This window comes from Mustelus asterias, chromosome 14, assembly GCF_964213995.1.
Source record: "Mustelus asterias chromosome 14, sMusAst1.hap1.1, whole genome shotgun sequence".
Lineage (NCBI taxonomy): Eukaryota > Metazoa > Chordata > Chondrichthyes > Carcharhiniformes > Triakidae > Mustelus > Mustelus asterias.
This window is the reverse complement of record NC_135814.1, coordinates 81,192,308-81,209,799: the sequence shown is the minus strand read 5'-3', so window position 1 is coordinate 81,209,799 and position 17,492 is coordinate 81,192,308. Positions and strand designations below refer to the sequence as shown.

Here is a 17,492-nt window from a genome sequence, read left to right as displayed (position 1 = left end):
ATGCACTATCGGGTGAGGGAGAACTTATCAGCCGAAGCGCAGTGGTTCATTGCATGAGAGAATTAATTGATCGTTTACATTCTCTTAAAATACAGGTGGTTACCCTACAGCAGCACAGAGACTGCACAAAACTAGCACAGGAGAACATTCCTAGGTTACTTACACCAGGGGATAAGGCAATGGTGAAATGGTGAACCTCATTGGACACAACCATATCCTTAACCAGGCAAACCACTCTCACCGTCTCCCAGGATCGAAAAGAAGAAGACACTCCAGGAAGCACGGAAAATGTGCAGGCGAGAGTGAAACAACGCGGTCCCAAGGCCCCCCTCCCCAGCTTACTCCTTGCAAATGTCCAGTCTCTGGAAAACAAGCCAGACGAACGTAGAGCCAAACTCACTTTCCAAAGAGAACTGAGGGGCTGCTGTGTACACGGTTTCATGGAGACGTGGCTCACTCCTGCTTCACCGGACAGTGTCCTACAACCAGAGGGCTTCTCAATCCATCGAATGGACCGTATAGTGGCCTCAGGCAAGGCTAAGGGGGTGGGGTCTGCTTCCCAATCAACACCTCGTGGTGCCTAGACGTAGTGACGCTGGTAATTTTCTGCTCCACAGACCTAGAATACCTGACGCTAAAATGCTGCCCCTACTACCTTCCGCTGGAGTTCACCTCCGTTATCCTGATGGCAGTTTACATCCCACTCCAGGTGGACGTGAAGATTGCGCTGGCCGAAATATACACCACTACGAATAGCCTAGAGACGAAACATCCCGACGCTTGTTCATCGTGGCCGGGGACTTCAATCAGGCCAAGCTCAAGAGCATATTACCAAGTTACCACCAACATGTCTCCTGTTCCACCAGAGGCCCAAACATCCTAGACCACTGCTACACAAATATCAGTAAGAAGTCTCACAACACCAGATTAAAGTCCAGATTTATTTGGCAGCACTAGCTTTCGGAGCACTGCTCCTTCATCAGGTGAGTGAGGACTTGTGTTCACAAACAAAGCATATAAAGACGCAAACTCAATTTACAAAATAATGGTTGGAATGCGAGTCTTTACAGGTAATCAAGTCTTAAAGGTACAGACAATGTGAGTGGAGAGAGGGCCAAGCACAGGTTAAAGAGATGTGTATTGTCTCCAGCCAGGACAGTTAGTGAGATTTTGCAAGCCCAGGCAAGTCGTGTGGGTTACAGTTAGTGTGACATGAACCCAAGATCCCGGTTGAGGCCATCCTCATGTGTGCGGAACTTGGCTATCAGTTTCTGCTCAGCCTTGGAGAACGCTTACCTGAAGATCAGAGGCTGAATGCCCGTGACTGCTGAAGTGTTCCCCAACTGGAAGGGAACACTCCTGCCTAGTGATTGTCGAGCGGTGTTCATTCATTCGTTGTCGCAGTGTCTGCATGGTCTCCCCAATGTACCATGCCTCGGGACATCCTTTCCTGCAGCGTATCAGGTAGACAACGTTGACCGAGTCGCAAGAGTATGTACCGTGTGCCTGGTGGATGGTGTTCTCACGTGAGATGATGGCATCCGTGTCGATGATCCGGCACGTCTTGCAGAGGTTGCTGTGGCAGGGTTGTGTGGTGTCGTGGTCACTGTTCTCCTGAAGGCTGGGTAGTTTGCTGCCGTCAATGGTCTGTTTGAGGTTGTGCGGTTGTTTGAAGGCAAGAAGTGGGGGTGTGGGGATGGCCTTGGCGAGATGTTCGTCTTCATCAATGGCATGTTGAAGGCTCCGGAGAAGATGTCGTAGCTTCTCCGCTCCGGGGAAGTACTGGACGACGAAGGGTATTCTGTCCGCCGTGTCCCGTGTTTGTCTTCTGAGGAGGTCAGTGCAGTTTTTTGCTGTGGCACATTGGAACTGTTGATCGATGAGTCGAACACCATATTCTGTTCTTATGAGGGCATCTTTCATCGTCTGTAGGTGTCTGTTGCGATCCTCCTCATCTGAGCAGATTCTGTGTATACGGAGGACTTGTCCGTAGCAGATGGCTTCTTTAACGTGTTTAGGGTGGAAGCTGGAGAAGTGGAGCATCATGAGGTTATCCGTGGGCTTGCGGTAAAGTAACGTGCTGAGGTGACCGTCGTTGATGGAGATGCATGTGTCCAAGAATGCAACCTCTCCGGCTACGTCGAGGGCATCCTGAAACCCATTGTACAAAAAACCCCCAGCTTCTGTTGTGATACTACGGACTTCCTACAGAAACTCAGCACACATGGAGCACTTGAACCAGAAGCACTCCTCGTCACAATGCATGTCTCGGCACTCTACACCAGCATCCCCCACGACAATGGCATTGCTGCGACTGCCTCAGTACTCAATGCCGACAACTGACAATCTCCAGATGCAATTCTACAACTCATCCGCTTCATCCTGGACCACAACGTCTTCACCTTCAACAACCAGTTCTTCATCCAGACACATGGAACAGCCACAGGGACCAAATTCGCACCTCAATATGCCAACATCTTTATGGACAGGTTCGAACAAGACCTCTTCACCACACAGGACCTTCAACCGATGCTATACACTAGATACATCGATGACATTTTCTTCCTTTGGACTCATGGCGAACAATCACTGAAACAACTATATGATGACATCAACAAGTTCTATCCCACCATCAGACTCACTATGGACTACTCTCCGGAATCGGTTGCATTCGTGGACACAAGCATCTCCATCAAGGATGGTCACCTCAGCACTTCACTGTACTGCAAGCCCACGGATAACCTCACGATGCTCCACTTCTCCAGCTTCCACCCTAAACACGTTAAAGAAGCCATTCCCTACGGACAAGCCCTCCGTATACACAGGATCTGCTCGGATGAGGAGGATCGCAACAGACACCTCCAGACGCTGAAAGATGCCCTCATAAGAACAGGATATGGCGCTCGACTCATCGATCGACAGTTCCAATGTGCCACAGCAAATAACCGCACCGACCTCCTCAGAAGACAAACACGGGACACGGTGGATAGTGTACGCTTCATCGTCCAGTACTTCTCCGGAGCGGAGAAGCTACGACCTCTTCTCCGGAGCCATCAACATGTCATCGATGAAGACGAACATCTCACCAAGGCCAGCCCCACACCCCCACTTCTTGCCTTCAAACAACCGCACAACCTCAGACCATTGTCCGCAGCAAACTACCCAGCCTTCAGGAGAAAAGTGACCGCGACATCACACAACCCTGCCACAGCAACCTCTGCAAGACGTGCCGGATCATCGACACGGATGCCATCATCTCACGTGAGAACACCATCCACCAGGTACACGGTACATACTCTTGCAACTCGGCCAACGTTGTCTACCTGATACGCTGCAGGAAAGGATGTCCCGAGGCATGGTACATTGGGGAGACCTTGCAGACGCTACGACAATGGATGAATAAACACCACTCAACAATCAGAGTGTTCCCTTCCAGTCGGGGAACACTTCAGTAGTCACGGACATTCAGCCTCTGATCTTCGGGTAAGCGTTCTCCAAGGCAGTCTTCACAACACACGACAACGCAGAATCGCTGAGCAGAAACTGATAGCCAAGTTCCGCACACATGAGGACAGCCTCAACCGGGATCTTGGGTTCATGTCACAATCTGTAACCCCCACGACGTGCCTGGGCTTGCAAAATCTCACTAACTGTCCTGGCTGGAGACAATACACATCTCTTTAACCTGTGCTTGGCCCTCTCTCCACTCACATTGTCTGTACCTTTAAGACTTGATTACCTGTAAAGACTCACACTCCAACCATTATCTTGTAAATTGAGTTTGTGACTTTATATGCCCTGTTTGTGAACACAAGTCCTCACTCACCTGAAGAAGGAGCTTGAGGCTCCGAAAATAAACCAAATAAACCTGTTGGACTTTAACCTGGTGTTGTGAGACTTCTTACTGTGCTTACCCCAGTCCAACGCCGGCATCTCCACAACACAAATATCAAACATGCCTACCGCTCTATCGCCCACCCACACTTTGGCAAATCAGACCACAAGGCTGTGCTCCTGCTCCCAACTTACAAGCAAAAACTGAATTGGGAGAATCCATCAAAGAAAGTCGTGTAATGTTGGTCTGAAGAATCGGATGGTTTCCTACGGGGCTGCTTGGAGTCAGTGGACTGGTCAGTATTTAAAAACTCTGCGACCAGCCTGAACAAGTACGCCACTACAGTAACTGACTTCATTAATAAGTGTGTAGAAGATTGTGTGCCAAAAAAGCAAACCATGTGTTCCTCAACCGGAAACCATGGATGAACATGGATATCCACTGCTTGCTGAAGTCCAGGTCTGAAGCATTCAAGTCAGGTGATACTGACCAATACAAGAAAACCAGATACGATCTAAGGAGATCCATCAAAGATGCCAAAAGACAGTACCGGACCAAGCTAGAGTCCGAGGCTAGCCACACCAACCCCCGTGACTATGGCAAGGTCTACAAGACAACAGGCTACAAGATGAAGGCATGTAAAATCACCGGCTCCAACGCATCCCTCCCTGATGAGCTCAATGCATTCATGCTCCCGATTTGAGCAAGAGGAGAGAGCATGCCCTTCACCTTGGGTGAACCTGTATATGGGGTCACCATTGCAGACGTCAGAACAGCTTTCTCAAAGGTCAATCCACAGAAAGCGACTGGCCCGGATGGGGTACCCGGACGAGCACTTAGATCCTGCGTGGATCAGCTGGCGAGGGTATTCACAGGCATCTTCAACCTCTCTTTACAACAATCTGAGGTCCCTATCTGCTTCAAGAAGACGACCATCATCACGGTCCCTCAGAAAAACCAAGCAGCATGCCTTAATGACTATCAGCTGGTGGCTCTGACATCCATCCTTATGAAGTACTTCGAAAGGTTAGTCATGGCACAAATCAATTCCAGCCTCCCGGACTACCTGGATCCACTACAGTTTGCCTATCGCCGCAACAGGTCCACAGCAAACGCCATCTCCCTGGCAATGCACTCAACCCTGGAACACCTAGATAACAAGGACACCCATGTCAGACTCCTTTTTATTGACTACAGCTCAGCCTTCAACATCATTACTCCCACGAGACTCATCTCCAAACTCCATGGCCTGGGCCTCGGCACCTCCCTCAGTGACTGGATCCTGAACTTCCTAACTCACAGACCACAATCAGTAAGGATAGGCAACAACACCTCTTCCACGATCATCCGCAACACCGATGCTCCACAAGGCTATGTTTTCAGCCCCCTACTATACTCCTCATACACCAATGACTGTGTGGCCAAATTCTCCTCCAATTCGATTTTCAAGTTTGCTGACGACACCACCGAGGTGGTCGGATCTCAAACAATGATGAGACAGAGTCAAACAATGATGAGAGCAGGAATGAGATAGAGAATCTGGTGAACTGGTGAGGCAACAATAATCTCTCCCTCAATTGTCATCAACTTCAGGAAGCGTAAAGGAGAACATGCCCCTGTCTACATCAACAGGGACGAAGTAGAAAGGGTCAAGAGCTTCAAGTTTTTAGGTGTCCAGATCACCAACAACCTGTCCTGGTCCTCCCATGCTGACCTATAGTTAAGAAAGCTCACCAATATCTCTACTTTCTCAGAAGACTAAGGAAATTTGGCATGTCAGTTACGACTCTCGCCAATTTTTACAGATACGCTATAGAAAGCATTCTTTCTGGTTGTATCACAGCTTGGTATGGCTCCTGCTCTGCCCAAGACCGCAAGGAACTACAAAAGGTCATGAATGTAGTCCAATCCATCACGCAAGCCAGCCTCCCATCCATTGACTCTGTCTACACTTCCTGCTGTCTTGGTAAAGCAGCCAGCATAATTAAGGACCCCACATACCCTGGACATTCTCTCTTCCACCTTCTTCTGTCGGGAAAAAGATACAAATGTCTGAGGTCATGTACCAACCAACTCAAGAACAGCTTCTTCTCTGCTGCCGTCAGACTTTTGAATGGACTTACCTTGCATAAGTTTATCTTTCTCCACACCCTATCTATGACTGTAACATTACATTCTGCACTCTCTCGTTTCCTTCTCTATGAACGGAATGCTTTGTCTGTATTGCACGCAAGAAACAATACTTTTCACTGTGTTAATACATGTGACAGTAATAAATCAAATCAAATCAAAACAAAACTTATGACAGACAGGAAAGGGCTGGGGTCAAGTGGGTAGGCGCTCATAATGTAATCATTGCAGGACAAACATCTGCCCTCATTGATGGTGACACTGGACTCAGTTAAAACCTTATCTCAATGAGTAATCCTGAAGTGGTAAGTATCAGCAGATCACCCCAGTGGATTTATAATCCTACTGAACAGGGGTTAATAATGGCTCTTGTAGTAGCTTGAAAACTTCACTGGAATAATTTGAATTTGTAGATTAGCAATTAGATTAAGTCGGATAGTAGTGCAAAACAATCAGGGTAGTATTGGAGGGAAAGAGATAGGAATGATTGAATTGATAAGGAACTAACTTAATGCAGGGAGGCATCAGACTTATGTTTTATAGAGTTGTGAGAGCTCTTGAAAAAAAGAAGACAAACCAAGCCCAAGTCCACACCCCAGCGACAGGACAACGGGACTACACCCAACATTGATGACAAGAAGACCACATCGAGTGTACCATGATTGTAATATGGGATATAATTGAATTTTGCTTGTTCAACATTGACCAGCAGTTGAAACTTGTGTAAAGGGAGAATCATAGCAATTTTTATAATGAATGTATGTGTTTCCATTTTTTCTAGCACTGAATATGCAGATATTGACTCAAACGGGACCAGCATCTAAGATCATTCAGCATCTTCATCAGGAAACACAAATTAATACTTATATTTGGCACACAAAAGGAATACATTACATAGTAGGATTTTTAAGTTAGGAGGTAAGGGAGTAGTTTCCCAACAATGAGGCCTGTGCAGGAAGGCTAACTGTGTGTTTATAATTTAATAGGATCAGCTCCTAGTCTAGATTTAAAGCAGCACCTACACCAAGAGAATCTATTGCACAGAGAAGTTGGGAAGTTCCAGGAAAAACTTAGGGGTAAGCAAAAGTGATTATACAGTAAGCCCAAGGAGTATGCTATGTCTGAGCCCACTCAGTAATGATCATTCATGTAGTCTATCATATTGCTTCAGTGAACTTAAAAATGGTACATTGGATTTGTGGAGATAGAACCAACGCTTGGCTCCCTGTTGGATGGGAGGGATCTTGATACCCTAAAGAAGCTTCCGTACATGTATAAACTCCCTCGTCTGCCAAGACGCCGGCATGCTATTACAGCAGGAGAACGGTTTTCGGCATAATATTTACGCAATATGGAGTGGTTAGAACAATGTGAGAAATAATTATGTGCTCCATTGGGAACAAGCTGCCAATACAGAAGCTGCTCTTGCGATGATCAATGGTGAGATGGTTGCCATGCATACAAAGGGATTATAATGGCATAGGATGGGATTGCATCTTGGCAGCAAGGGGAGGGACATGTGCAGTAATTGGATCAGCATGTTGCACTTACATACCAGACAGTTCAATAAACATAAATAATCTGGTTGTACACCCCATCAAGGAGGAAGTGGCGAAACTCAAAGAACCTGAACCATTTTTTTTGGACGGTTGGCTCTCAGGCTGGATAGGCTCTCCAGGAACATTGACCCTGGAAGGGATTATATTATTTTCATTGTGATCCTAGTGTTAGTAGCAATTGTATACCTGATCAAATATGGAAGTGCGCAACTTTCTAAGTCTACAGGAGGAACAGCATTAGTGACGGCAGGTAGGATAAGGAAGAGAGATTCTGAAGTCGAAACACTTCCTAAGGACTAAGATTAATTACTTAGATACATCAATTTAGTGGCCTTAGTTGGTCCTTGGCCAACGGCCAAAAGCGGGGACTGATGTAGGGGGACAAATTAGGCTAATAAACACATAACCATAGATTGAGGAACACTAACACGATACTAACGTTAGAATGAATGATCTTGGACTATGGGAACGTAAGCCAGCCAGGGCTGTTGCTATGGAAGACAGCTCTGTATGATTAACAAATATTTCTAATTTAAAATGTGTATTTTGAAGTTACAAGATGGATGTGTTTTGCTTTTGGTTACATTTTGTGAAACTTCAGTCAGTGACAAAAACAGGGAGAGGGAAGGAACAATAGTTCCACTGAAAGCAGTAATGATATCAGCAGTGGTCAGGAACAAGATGGCTACCAATGCTAGCCTTATGAATGCGGTCATACAACTCCAAGAGTTAACGCAGGTGGCGAGAAGACATGAAGAATTTCTCAAGAGTCGGACGAGAGTCACGTGGGTTCAATTCGGTGGGAATCATTTCACTGTCCAGCATCCCATATTTCTGGGCAACAGAAGGGAGGTAACATCCGTAATATAATAACAAATGAAATCCCATTAGGTCATGATGTGTTTTGTTATTGGCTGGAGTTAATGACAGGATGATTATTGAATGATTTGTATTAATGTTTACTGGATAATGCCCACCAGAAAGGTAGGCAATATGATTTTGGGAATGTATAATTGTCTTCACAGTGGCATTGTTCTTCAGACTGATATCCGGCTGCCCACATTCTATACCTTGAGTGCAGGGCTTCCTCATATCATTCTCCCATTCGATCGTTTGGTTAAATAAAGTCACGTCGTCAAAATCAGTACACTGCATTTTGAGTTTTCGTATTAGCTTTAGTAGCTATACATAGCCTCGAGAAGAAACCCTTCTACAATGTCAAAGCGTGAAAGCAGGAGTTCTAAGCTCTCAGATAAGAAATACTGCAAGGCTGCTGAGAATCAGTTTATGGAATTAGTTTTTGCTTTTCAGTTGCAGCAATAGTGAAGTTAATGAGTGCAGTTTTGGGTGTCTCAGGAAGAGATACCAGCTGAGGAAAAATCATCTAGTCAAATCCGCCAGAAGAAAACCATTCGCAACTGGGACAGCCCAAGAAGCCTTCTTCACAAGATTATCATATCTGTAAGAGTATTGTTGGGATAAAAGGAATGATGTAAGATTGCATCATTTTCTTGACTTTGCATTGATATCTTTCCAACCTTTTCGTTCAGTGTAGTATAGTTCATTTTTTGCCACTTGCTTAATTTAATTCTTTGTTAAAAGTTCATCAGTAAAATCCTATGAATCTGTTCAGTAACTTGTCTCCACGGTTCTAAAAAAAAACTAGGACCTATCAAGCCAGGGCTCACTCTGGGATTTGACTTGTCCAGTATCAGCAAGAATTGGAACAGAAAAGAAAAGCTGAATGTGTTGTGCAAGGTGTAAATATTGATATTAAGACAAACTTGGATATTCTCATACAAGGAACGCAGAAAGTTAGCATGCAGATACAGCAAGCAATTAGAAAGGCAAATGGCATGTTGGTCATTATTGCAAGGGAATTGTATAGGAATATCTTAACCTTGTTACAATTATACAGGGTTTTGACGGACCACATCTGGAATACAGTGTACAGTTTTGGTCTCTATATTTAAGGAAGAATATACTAGCATTTGAGGCAGTAAAACGAAGGCTCTCTGGATTGGTCCTTGGGATGAGAGTTTGACAGGCTGAGTAAATCGAGTCCCCATTCCCTGGAGTTTAGAAGAATGAGAGGTGATCTCATTGAAATGTACAAGATTTTGAAAGGACTTTATAGGGTAGACACTGAGAATCTATCTTTGCTGATCAGAGAAATCCATACTAGGCTATACTAAAAAAACAAACACTCTGTATTTAAGCTGTGACATAGCAATGCACCTGTTACTGGACTAAATAACTCAGTTGCATTCACACTCTAGGCAAGGAATATTTAAGGGATAAGCTAACAGGATGGAGTACAAGAGAAGATTTATAACCATGTTGCCAGAGCTTGAAAATTGCAGCTATTGCAGCTGGAGAAGTTGGGGTTGTTTTCCTTAACTGAGGAGACTGAGGGGTGAACTGATTGAGGTGTACAAAATTCTGAGGAATCAAGAGAGATAGGGATGCCTTATTTGCCCCAGTGGTGAGGTCAATTACCAGGGGCACAGATCTAAAGTGATTGTAAAAAGGAGTAGAGGGAAAATGAGAAGAAACCAGAGAGTGGTGGGTGTATGCAATTCATTGCCTGGTCTGGCAGTGGAGGCAGAAACCTTCACATGGAATCTGGATCTGTACCTAAAGTGCTGTAACCTACAAGGCTATGGTGCTGTACGGTGGGATTAGAATGGGCAGCTAGTGTTATAACTTTTTCTTTTTAGGATAGTGCAAACACAATGGCTTCTTTCTATGCTGTAACTTGTCAATGGTTCTATGGAGCTAACAGGATCGTTAAAGTGTCACTGTCTTGTAGGAGAAAGCACAAAATATTTTGAAATTACCTTTTGAACGTGGATCCCACAGTCTGATGTGCCTGTCAGTGCTGCCTGACGCCAGCCTTTTGCACAATGGTGAATAAGAGATGCAATTAAACACTTTGCTTCCACTCTGTGGAGAAAGAAAGCAGTAGGAAGCTAAGATATATAAGGAAATCTCCTGTTTCAGATAGCATGAAATAATACAAGTCATTTTGAGGAAATATTTTAGTTGCAAATACCAGATGTGATTAGACTGTAATACCACAAAATAGATAATATGTTCAATCTGCTTTGATAGTCTAAAACACACAGGTAGATAAACAAAGGTCTGCTATCACGTCAATCAGACATTTAGACCAAAAGAAAACAACTTTTTTTACGGGTCAGAGTGATCGTAAGAGAAAGTGAGTGGAGATGAGAAGAACATTGAACAAAAAGCAGAGGCCTACATACAGTACTTTCTAGAAAAGTAAAAGTTTACCTAGGATAGTGTGTTTGTAGGTTTTGATTGCACTCTTAAAATGCAAAAAAAAATCATGTGCTGTTGGAAAGGTTCAGTACCAAGCACCATTTGGGAAAAGAGAAATAATAGCCATTTCATAGCAACACACACCATCACGATTCACAAGTAAAGAATGGCTACTTGGATAAGGTTTTATATTTCAAAATTTTACATAAATGGCAACTTTAAATCATAAGCACAATTAGGAAGTAAAAACAGAAAATGCTGGAAATACTTATCAGGTTTGGCAGCATGTATGGACAGAGCCACAGAGTTAATGTTTCAAGTCATTGATGAAAGGTCAGAGACCCAAACCATAACTGTTTCTCTCTGCAGAGATTTTACAAGACTGGTCCAGCACTTTCTATTTTTATTTCAGATTTCCAGCATCTTTAGCATTTTACTTTTGTACAACTGGGAAGCGTTGTTTTGGAATTGTGATAAGGTTACCAACTCACCAGAGTACATTTCTGGGCTCCAGTTTCAGCATCCCAGATCTTTATGGTATGATCCCAAGATGCACTACAGAGTTCCTCTGTATCAGACCACAAGACTGAAGAAACTGCTTCATTGTGACCAGACAGTGTCATCATAGGAGTCTGTGGGAAGAGAATACCTAAGTTAACACTCGTGGTGCCTCTTAGTCACAGATCATTGAGCAACAAGTCCTGTTTAAAAGATATTCAATTTTACAAAAATGCAACTGCAAACATATAAACTTCCAAAAGGATCCTGTCCTCTGAAAATTAAAAGTCACATCCTCAATAGCTCCTCCCAGCACGATTCATACTCCCAAATATTTCATTTTAATCAGAAGTGAGAAGCTGAAGTTACCAACTATTACATCAAGGCAGCACAGCTTCTGTTCACTGTGACTTCAATTCAGACTCACCTGCTTTAAATAAAAATGATGAGCAAAGTGCATGCTGACTGCAAGAAAGTTGGCAACCACAGTAGCTGTGAACTTTCTTCAGTTATCAGCTGAGCAGGGAATCTTTAAAAACATTTGTGATTAAGATTAAAACTAAAGATGCCAGTGAATGAAGAAGCTAAATGTGAAAGCCTTCTCAAACAATGCTAATACATTTTTAAATATATCTTTATAAGGTTTAGCTCAGTTAGCTAGATAGCTAATTAGTGATGCAGAGCAACACAGGTTCAATTCCTGTACCGGCTGAGGCTATTCATGGGCCTTCTCAACCTTGCCTCTTGCCTGAGGTGTGGTAATCCTCAGGTTAAATCACCATCCACCAGCTCTCCCCTTCAAAGTGGAAAGCAGCCTAGAGTCATCTGGGACTATGACAATTTTATATAAATCTATACATCAGATGAAATGACAAGGAAGCATCAAATTAATCTCAAAACCTCCAAGTCTTGTGTTAAAATTGGTTATACATTATGCTGGCAAATATTGAGGATTTTGACTATTTACGTAGGATCATACCGAAGTAGTATCAAAACAAGACCCAAATGTCAGGCCAACTTCACTCAGCGCAAGAAGCAAAACTGTACTTTTGAAATATACAAAGAGTCCGCTTCAATACTTGCTTTTATTCACCTGAAGTAACAGAGCAAATGTTTAACTTTTGTTGAAAATGTTATGATCCCCACTGGGGATAACCCAATGAACCCAATAACCCAATGAAAAGAAACTACTAACAATCTTTCACTTTTGGTAACTTTAACTTGAATCAGAACTAACACAAATTAAATATGAATTAACAAGCAAATGGTACTTCAAATAAGGAAGTAGATTTCACTTTTTATAGGCGATGCAATAAAGCTACGTCTTACTCAACCACAAACACCAAAGTCACTCCCTGCAGACACAACATGCAGTTTCAAAGTTCTCTAACTTGGCCTCTGGTACATAGCATCCCTCACTTTCCCCACTCAGTGTATTAGGCCCTCAAGTTATGTTCTCCAGCAACCATATTTTGTCAGAGTAACCTGCAGACAGTCTTCACCCAAACACTCCTGTGCAACCCCCTTAGCTTCATGACAATTACAATGGCAACAGATTCCCCAGAGACTCCTTTATTCCACTAAAGCAGCAGCTGTAAGATTGTCCAATTCACAATCCTTACTCTAACCCTGTCTTCAGTTTCTGTCCCATTTAACTATATTAAACACTAACAGTTCCTTTGTGTCATCTCTGTTCTCCCCTCTGCTGTAGCTCTTCCTTGTGTCTGCCTGCCAGACAGCTTTCATGTTAATTTCCTTCCAAATGGTGCTGTTTCAAGTGAAGAGTTGCCAAGTAACAGGGATCAGTATTTATTTGACTCCTTTACAATTGATGCAAACTCCTTAAAGATCATTTCAAACATTTTTTAAAACTACTGATTCCAGACATTTTAAAGAAATTACACATTTTCTTGAACGGCACTGTTTCCAGAGTGAAAGTTTGTCACAGAAGCTTGTGCTATGATTGAACCTATCTAACAGATGTATCAATAAATTTAACCCACAGAACCCAATAAAGTCATTTTCCTTTTGCAAAGTGGACCAAAAATGCAATCTAGCTGCTAGTGATTTCCAACCTGTGATGATTTCAAGCTGACCATCCAAGACAATTTCTATACAGGGAGGACTCTAACATGAGAAATACAGGAAAATTTGCTGTACATTGTAACAATATGAGTCTTTCAATTGCCTTGGAAACTCCATCATCACCTGTGGAAATCCTGACCTATACCTGTCACTTCCTGCTAGCAATATGATTAAAATGGGCACTCAAGTCAAAAACCGTCACTGGACGGCTTCACCTGATACATCAACCTCACTAGTGTGTTTAGATTCTGGATAAGGACATAGTATGCACTATTAAGACATCACTTTCTGTAAAGGCCTGATCATTTCCCTTCCCTCTCAAAAATTTGCAATATAAACGAACTGCTTACTCTCGTTAATCCCAGTTGTTCAGTCTTCTGTTTTTTCCTTGGTCTGGATTCAGACTCATCCACCATTTCTTCATCCTCATTGGGAACTAATAAAATAAAAAAGATAGTTCAAAAACTGAGGCTGTTGAAAAAGTAATGGTTAGCACAGCGCAGTGGCAGAATCAAGACTTACACATGCAACTCTCCCACATGGTAACTTCTTATATAGGGTGCTGTAGCAAAGTGAAACAGCAGAAAGCAGAGGAAAAGGTCATCTAGAGCTTTATGATGGCAAGTTTGAGTGACACTAATGTAGGCACACAAATATGTCACTTATCTAGGATATGGTGCATGGCCCTGAGACACAAGACAGGGAAAGCACAGAGATATAATAATGTCCAAATCTGGGACGTCCTTACCGTGCGCTGTCAGTACAACTAACATTGAATTTATCAAATGTACAACTGACATCTAAATCTCAACATTATATCAACATGCAAATGTTAAAAGCTACATACACATTGCCAGAACAAAGATGCGCGGGTTGGTTGAACGGCCATGCTACACTAACCCTAGTGTCAGGGGGATTAGCAGGGTAAATATGAGGGGTTATGGAAATAGGGCCTGGGTGAGATTGTGGTCTGTGCAGACTCGATGGGCCCAGTGGCCTCCTTCTGTACTGTAGGGATTCTATAATTCTATGAACATCATGAGCAGCTTGGCTTTGATGAATCAGATAGTTGCATTTTCTTTGACACAACAAAATTGTCTGGCACCTAAAATTGTCTGGTGCCTAAAATGCACTATGGAGGTAATTCTTCTAAATAATGATGCTACAAGATATTATACAATTAATTGATGAAACCAAAAAAAAGTTGAAGCAACCCTGACATTTGACCCTTTTTTAAGAAAAGCTATTGATTGACAATTTGGACCTTGCAATTGTTTGGGAATGACTGAATGAAAGAAGATGGCAGTATAGGAGCTGGGCTTTAGACATGGGTTTTTGCAGACAAATATTTAGTGAAAGGAAACCAAACCCAATAGGCAACATTCTCCATTACCTGTCGACCAAATCTTTATCATCTTGTCCCACGAACCACTGCAAAACTAAGCAGAAAATATGTCAGTAAAGCACATGGATACTCTGCAAACCTAAAATAAACATGAGTAGTTGCAACATCATGAGCTAATCATAAATTTGTACAGCACAGGAGGCAATTCAGCCACTGTGCATGGACTATTTTTTCAAAAGAGCTGTCCCAATGCCTCCCATACCCAGCTTTTTCCTCATAACCCTGTAAATTTAGTCCTCTAAGTACATTTCTAATTCCCTTTGCAAGATATAGGAAATCTAATTCTGCCACACTTTCAGGTAGTATGTTTCAAAACTTAACAATCATCTGTGTGAGCAAATTTCTCTCACATTCTCTCTTACTTTAAATTTATGCTCTTTGGTTACCCAGCCCACTTGCCAAATGGAATAGTTTCGCCATTAAAAAAAACCCTTTGTAATTCTGAATACCTCTCTTAACCTTCTCGATGCTATAGTTAAGAAAGCTCACCAGCCATCTCTACTTTCTTAAGAACTTAAGGAAATTTGGCATGCCCGCTACGACTCTCACCTACTTTTAGAGATGCCCCATAGAAAGCATCCTTTCCAGATGTATCACAGCTTGGTATAGATCCTGCTCTGACCAAGACCACAAGAAACTACAAAGGGCTGTGAACGAAGCCCAGTCCATCACGCAAACCAGCCTCCCATCCATTGACTCTGTCTACACTTGCCACTGCCTTAGAAAAGCAGCCAGCATTATCAAAGATCTCACGCACCCCGGACATAACCCCTTCCATCTGGAAAAAGATACAAAAGTCTGAGATCATGTACCAACCAACTCAAGAACAGTTTCTTCCCTGCTACCATCAGACTTTTGAATGGACCTATCTATATTAAGTAGATCTTTTTCTTCACCCTAGCTATGATTGTAACACTACCTTATGCACCCTCTCCTTTCCTTCTCCCCTATATGCTCTATGTACAGTGTGCTTTGTCGGTAGAGCACACAAGAAACAATACTTTTCACTATACACCAATACATGTGACAATAAATCAAATCGGGGCGGCGCCGTGGTTAGCACTGCTGCCTCAGCACCAGGAATCAGAGGTGAGCTGGCAAGGTGGACACAAAACTGGCTCGGTCAAAGAAATGGCATTTGCTACCAAATAAACCTGTTGGACTTTAACCTGGTGTTGTTAAAACTCTTACTCGGTCAAAGAAGACAGAGGGTAGCAGTGGAAGGGTGCATTTCTGAATGGAGGGCTATGATAAGTGGTGTTCCTCAGGGATCAGTGCTGGGACCTTTGCTGTTTGTAATATATATAAATGATTTGGAGGAAAATGAAACTGGATTGATTAGTAAGTTTGCGGACGACACAAAGGTTGGTGGATTTGCAGATAGCGATGAGGACCATCAGAGGATACAGCACGATATAGATCAGTTGGAGACTTGGGCAGAGAGATGGCAGATGGAGTTTAATCCGGACAAATGTGAGGTAATGCATTTTGGAAGGTCTAATACAGATAGGAAATATACAGTAAATGGCAGAACCCTTAGGAGTATTGATAGGCAAAGGGATCTGGGTGTACAGGTACACAGCTCACTGAGAGTGGCAATGCAGGTGGAGAAGGTAGTCAAGAAGGCATGCGGCATGCTTGTCTTCATCGGCCAGGGTATTGAGTTTAAAAATTAGCAAGTCATGTTGACGCTTTATAGAACCTTAGTGAGGCCGCATTTGGAATATAGTGTTCAATTCTGGTCGCCACACTACCAGAAGGATGTGGAGGCTTTGGAGAGGGTCCAGAGAAGATTTACCAGGATGTTGCCTGGTATGGAGGGCATTAGCTATGGGGGAGAGGTTGGAGAAACTTGGTTTGTTCTCACTGGAGCGACGGAGGTTGAGGGGAGACCTGAAAGAAGTCTACAAGATTATGAGGGGCATGGACAGAGTGGATAGTCAGAAGCTTTTTCCCAGGGTGGAAGAGTCAATTACTAGGGGGCATAGGTTTAAGGTGCGAGGGGCAAGTTTTAAAAGAGATGTACGAGGCAGATTTTTTACACAGAGTGGTGGGTGCCTGGAACTCGTTGCCGGGGGAGGTAGTGGAAGCGGATACGGTAGTGACTTTTAAGGGGCATCTTGACAAGTACATGAATGAGATGGGAATAGAGGGACATGGTCCCCGGAAGCGTAGGGGGTTTTAGTTAAGTCAGGCAGCATGGTCGGTGCAGGCCTGGAGGGCCGAAGGGCCTGTTCCTGTGCTGTAATTTTCTTTGTTTGTTTGTTCTAGGAACCCGGGTTCGATTTCCGGCTTGGGTTACTGTCTGTGCGGAGTCTGCACGTTCTCCCTGTGTCTGCGTGTGTTTCCTCCGGTTTCCTCCCACAGTCCGAAAGATGTGCTAGTTAGGTGCATTGGCCATGTTAAATTCTACCTTAGTGTACCCGAACAGGTGCCAGAGTGTGGCGACTAGGGGATTTTCACAGTAACTTCATTGCAGTGTTAGCGTAAGCCTACTTGTGACACTAATAAATAAACTTAAACTTAAAAAAATTCAAGAAAAATCTGCCCTAAGGAGAATAATTGCAGTTTCTCCAATCTCTTCACATAACTGAACTCCCTCATCCATTATATTAGCCCAATAAACGTCCACTCCACCATCTCCAAGCCTTGGACATCCTTCTTAAGGGATGCTGTCCAGAATTGCATACAATAC

General features: G+C 43.4%; 1 protein-coding gene across 2 annotated transcripts in view; it reads right to left on the bottom strand.

Annotated features, from left to right (window-relative positions):
* wdr12 (WD repeat domain 12) overlaps positions 1-17,492 on the bottom strand; it is a 52,323-nt gene that overhangs the window by 15,592 nt on the left and 19,239 nt on the right. For both annotated transcript variants that reach the window (XM_078228701.1, XM_078228702.1), the window contains exons 7-10: positions 14,786-14,831; positions 13,743-13,828; positions 11,301-11,441; positions 10,365-10,470 (exon numbers count right to left, since the gene is read on the bottom strand). In XM_078228701.1, coding sequence (XP_078084827.1) covers positions 10,365-10,470; positions 11,301-11,441; positions 13,743-13,828; positions 14,786-14,831 — 379 coding nt within the window. The remainder of the gene's footprint in view (positions 1-10,364; positions 10,471-11,300; positions 11,442-13,742; positions 13,829-14,785; positions 14,832-17,492) is intronic.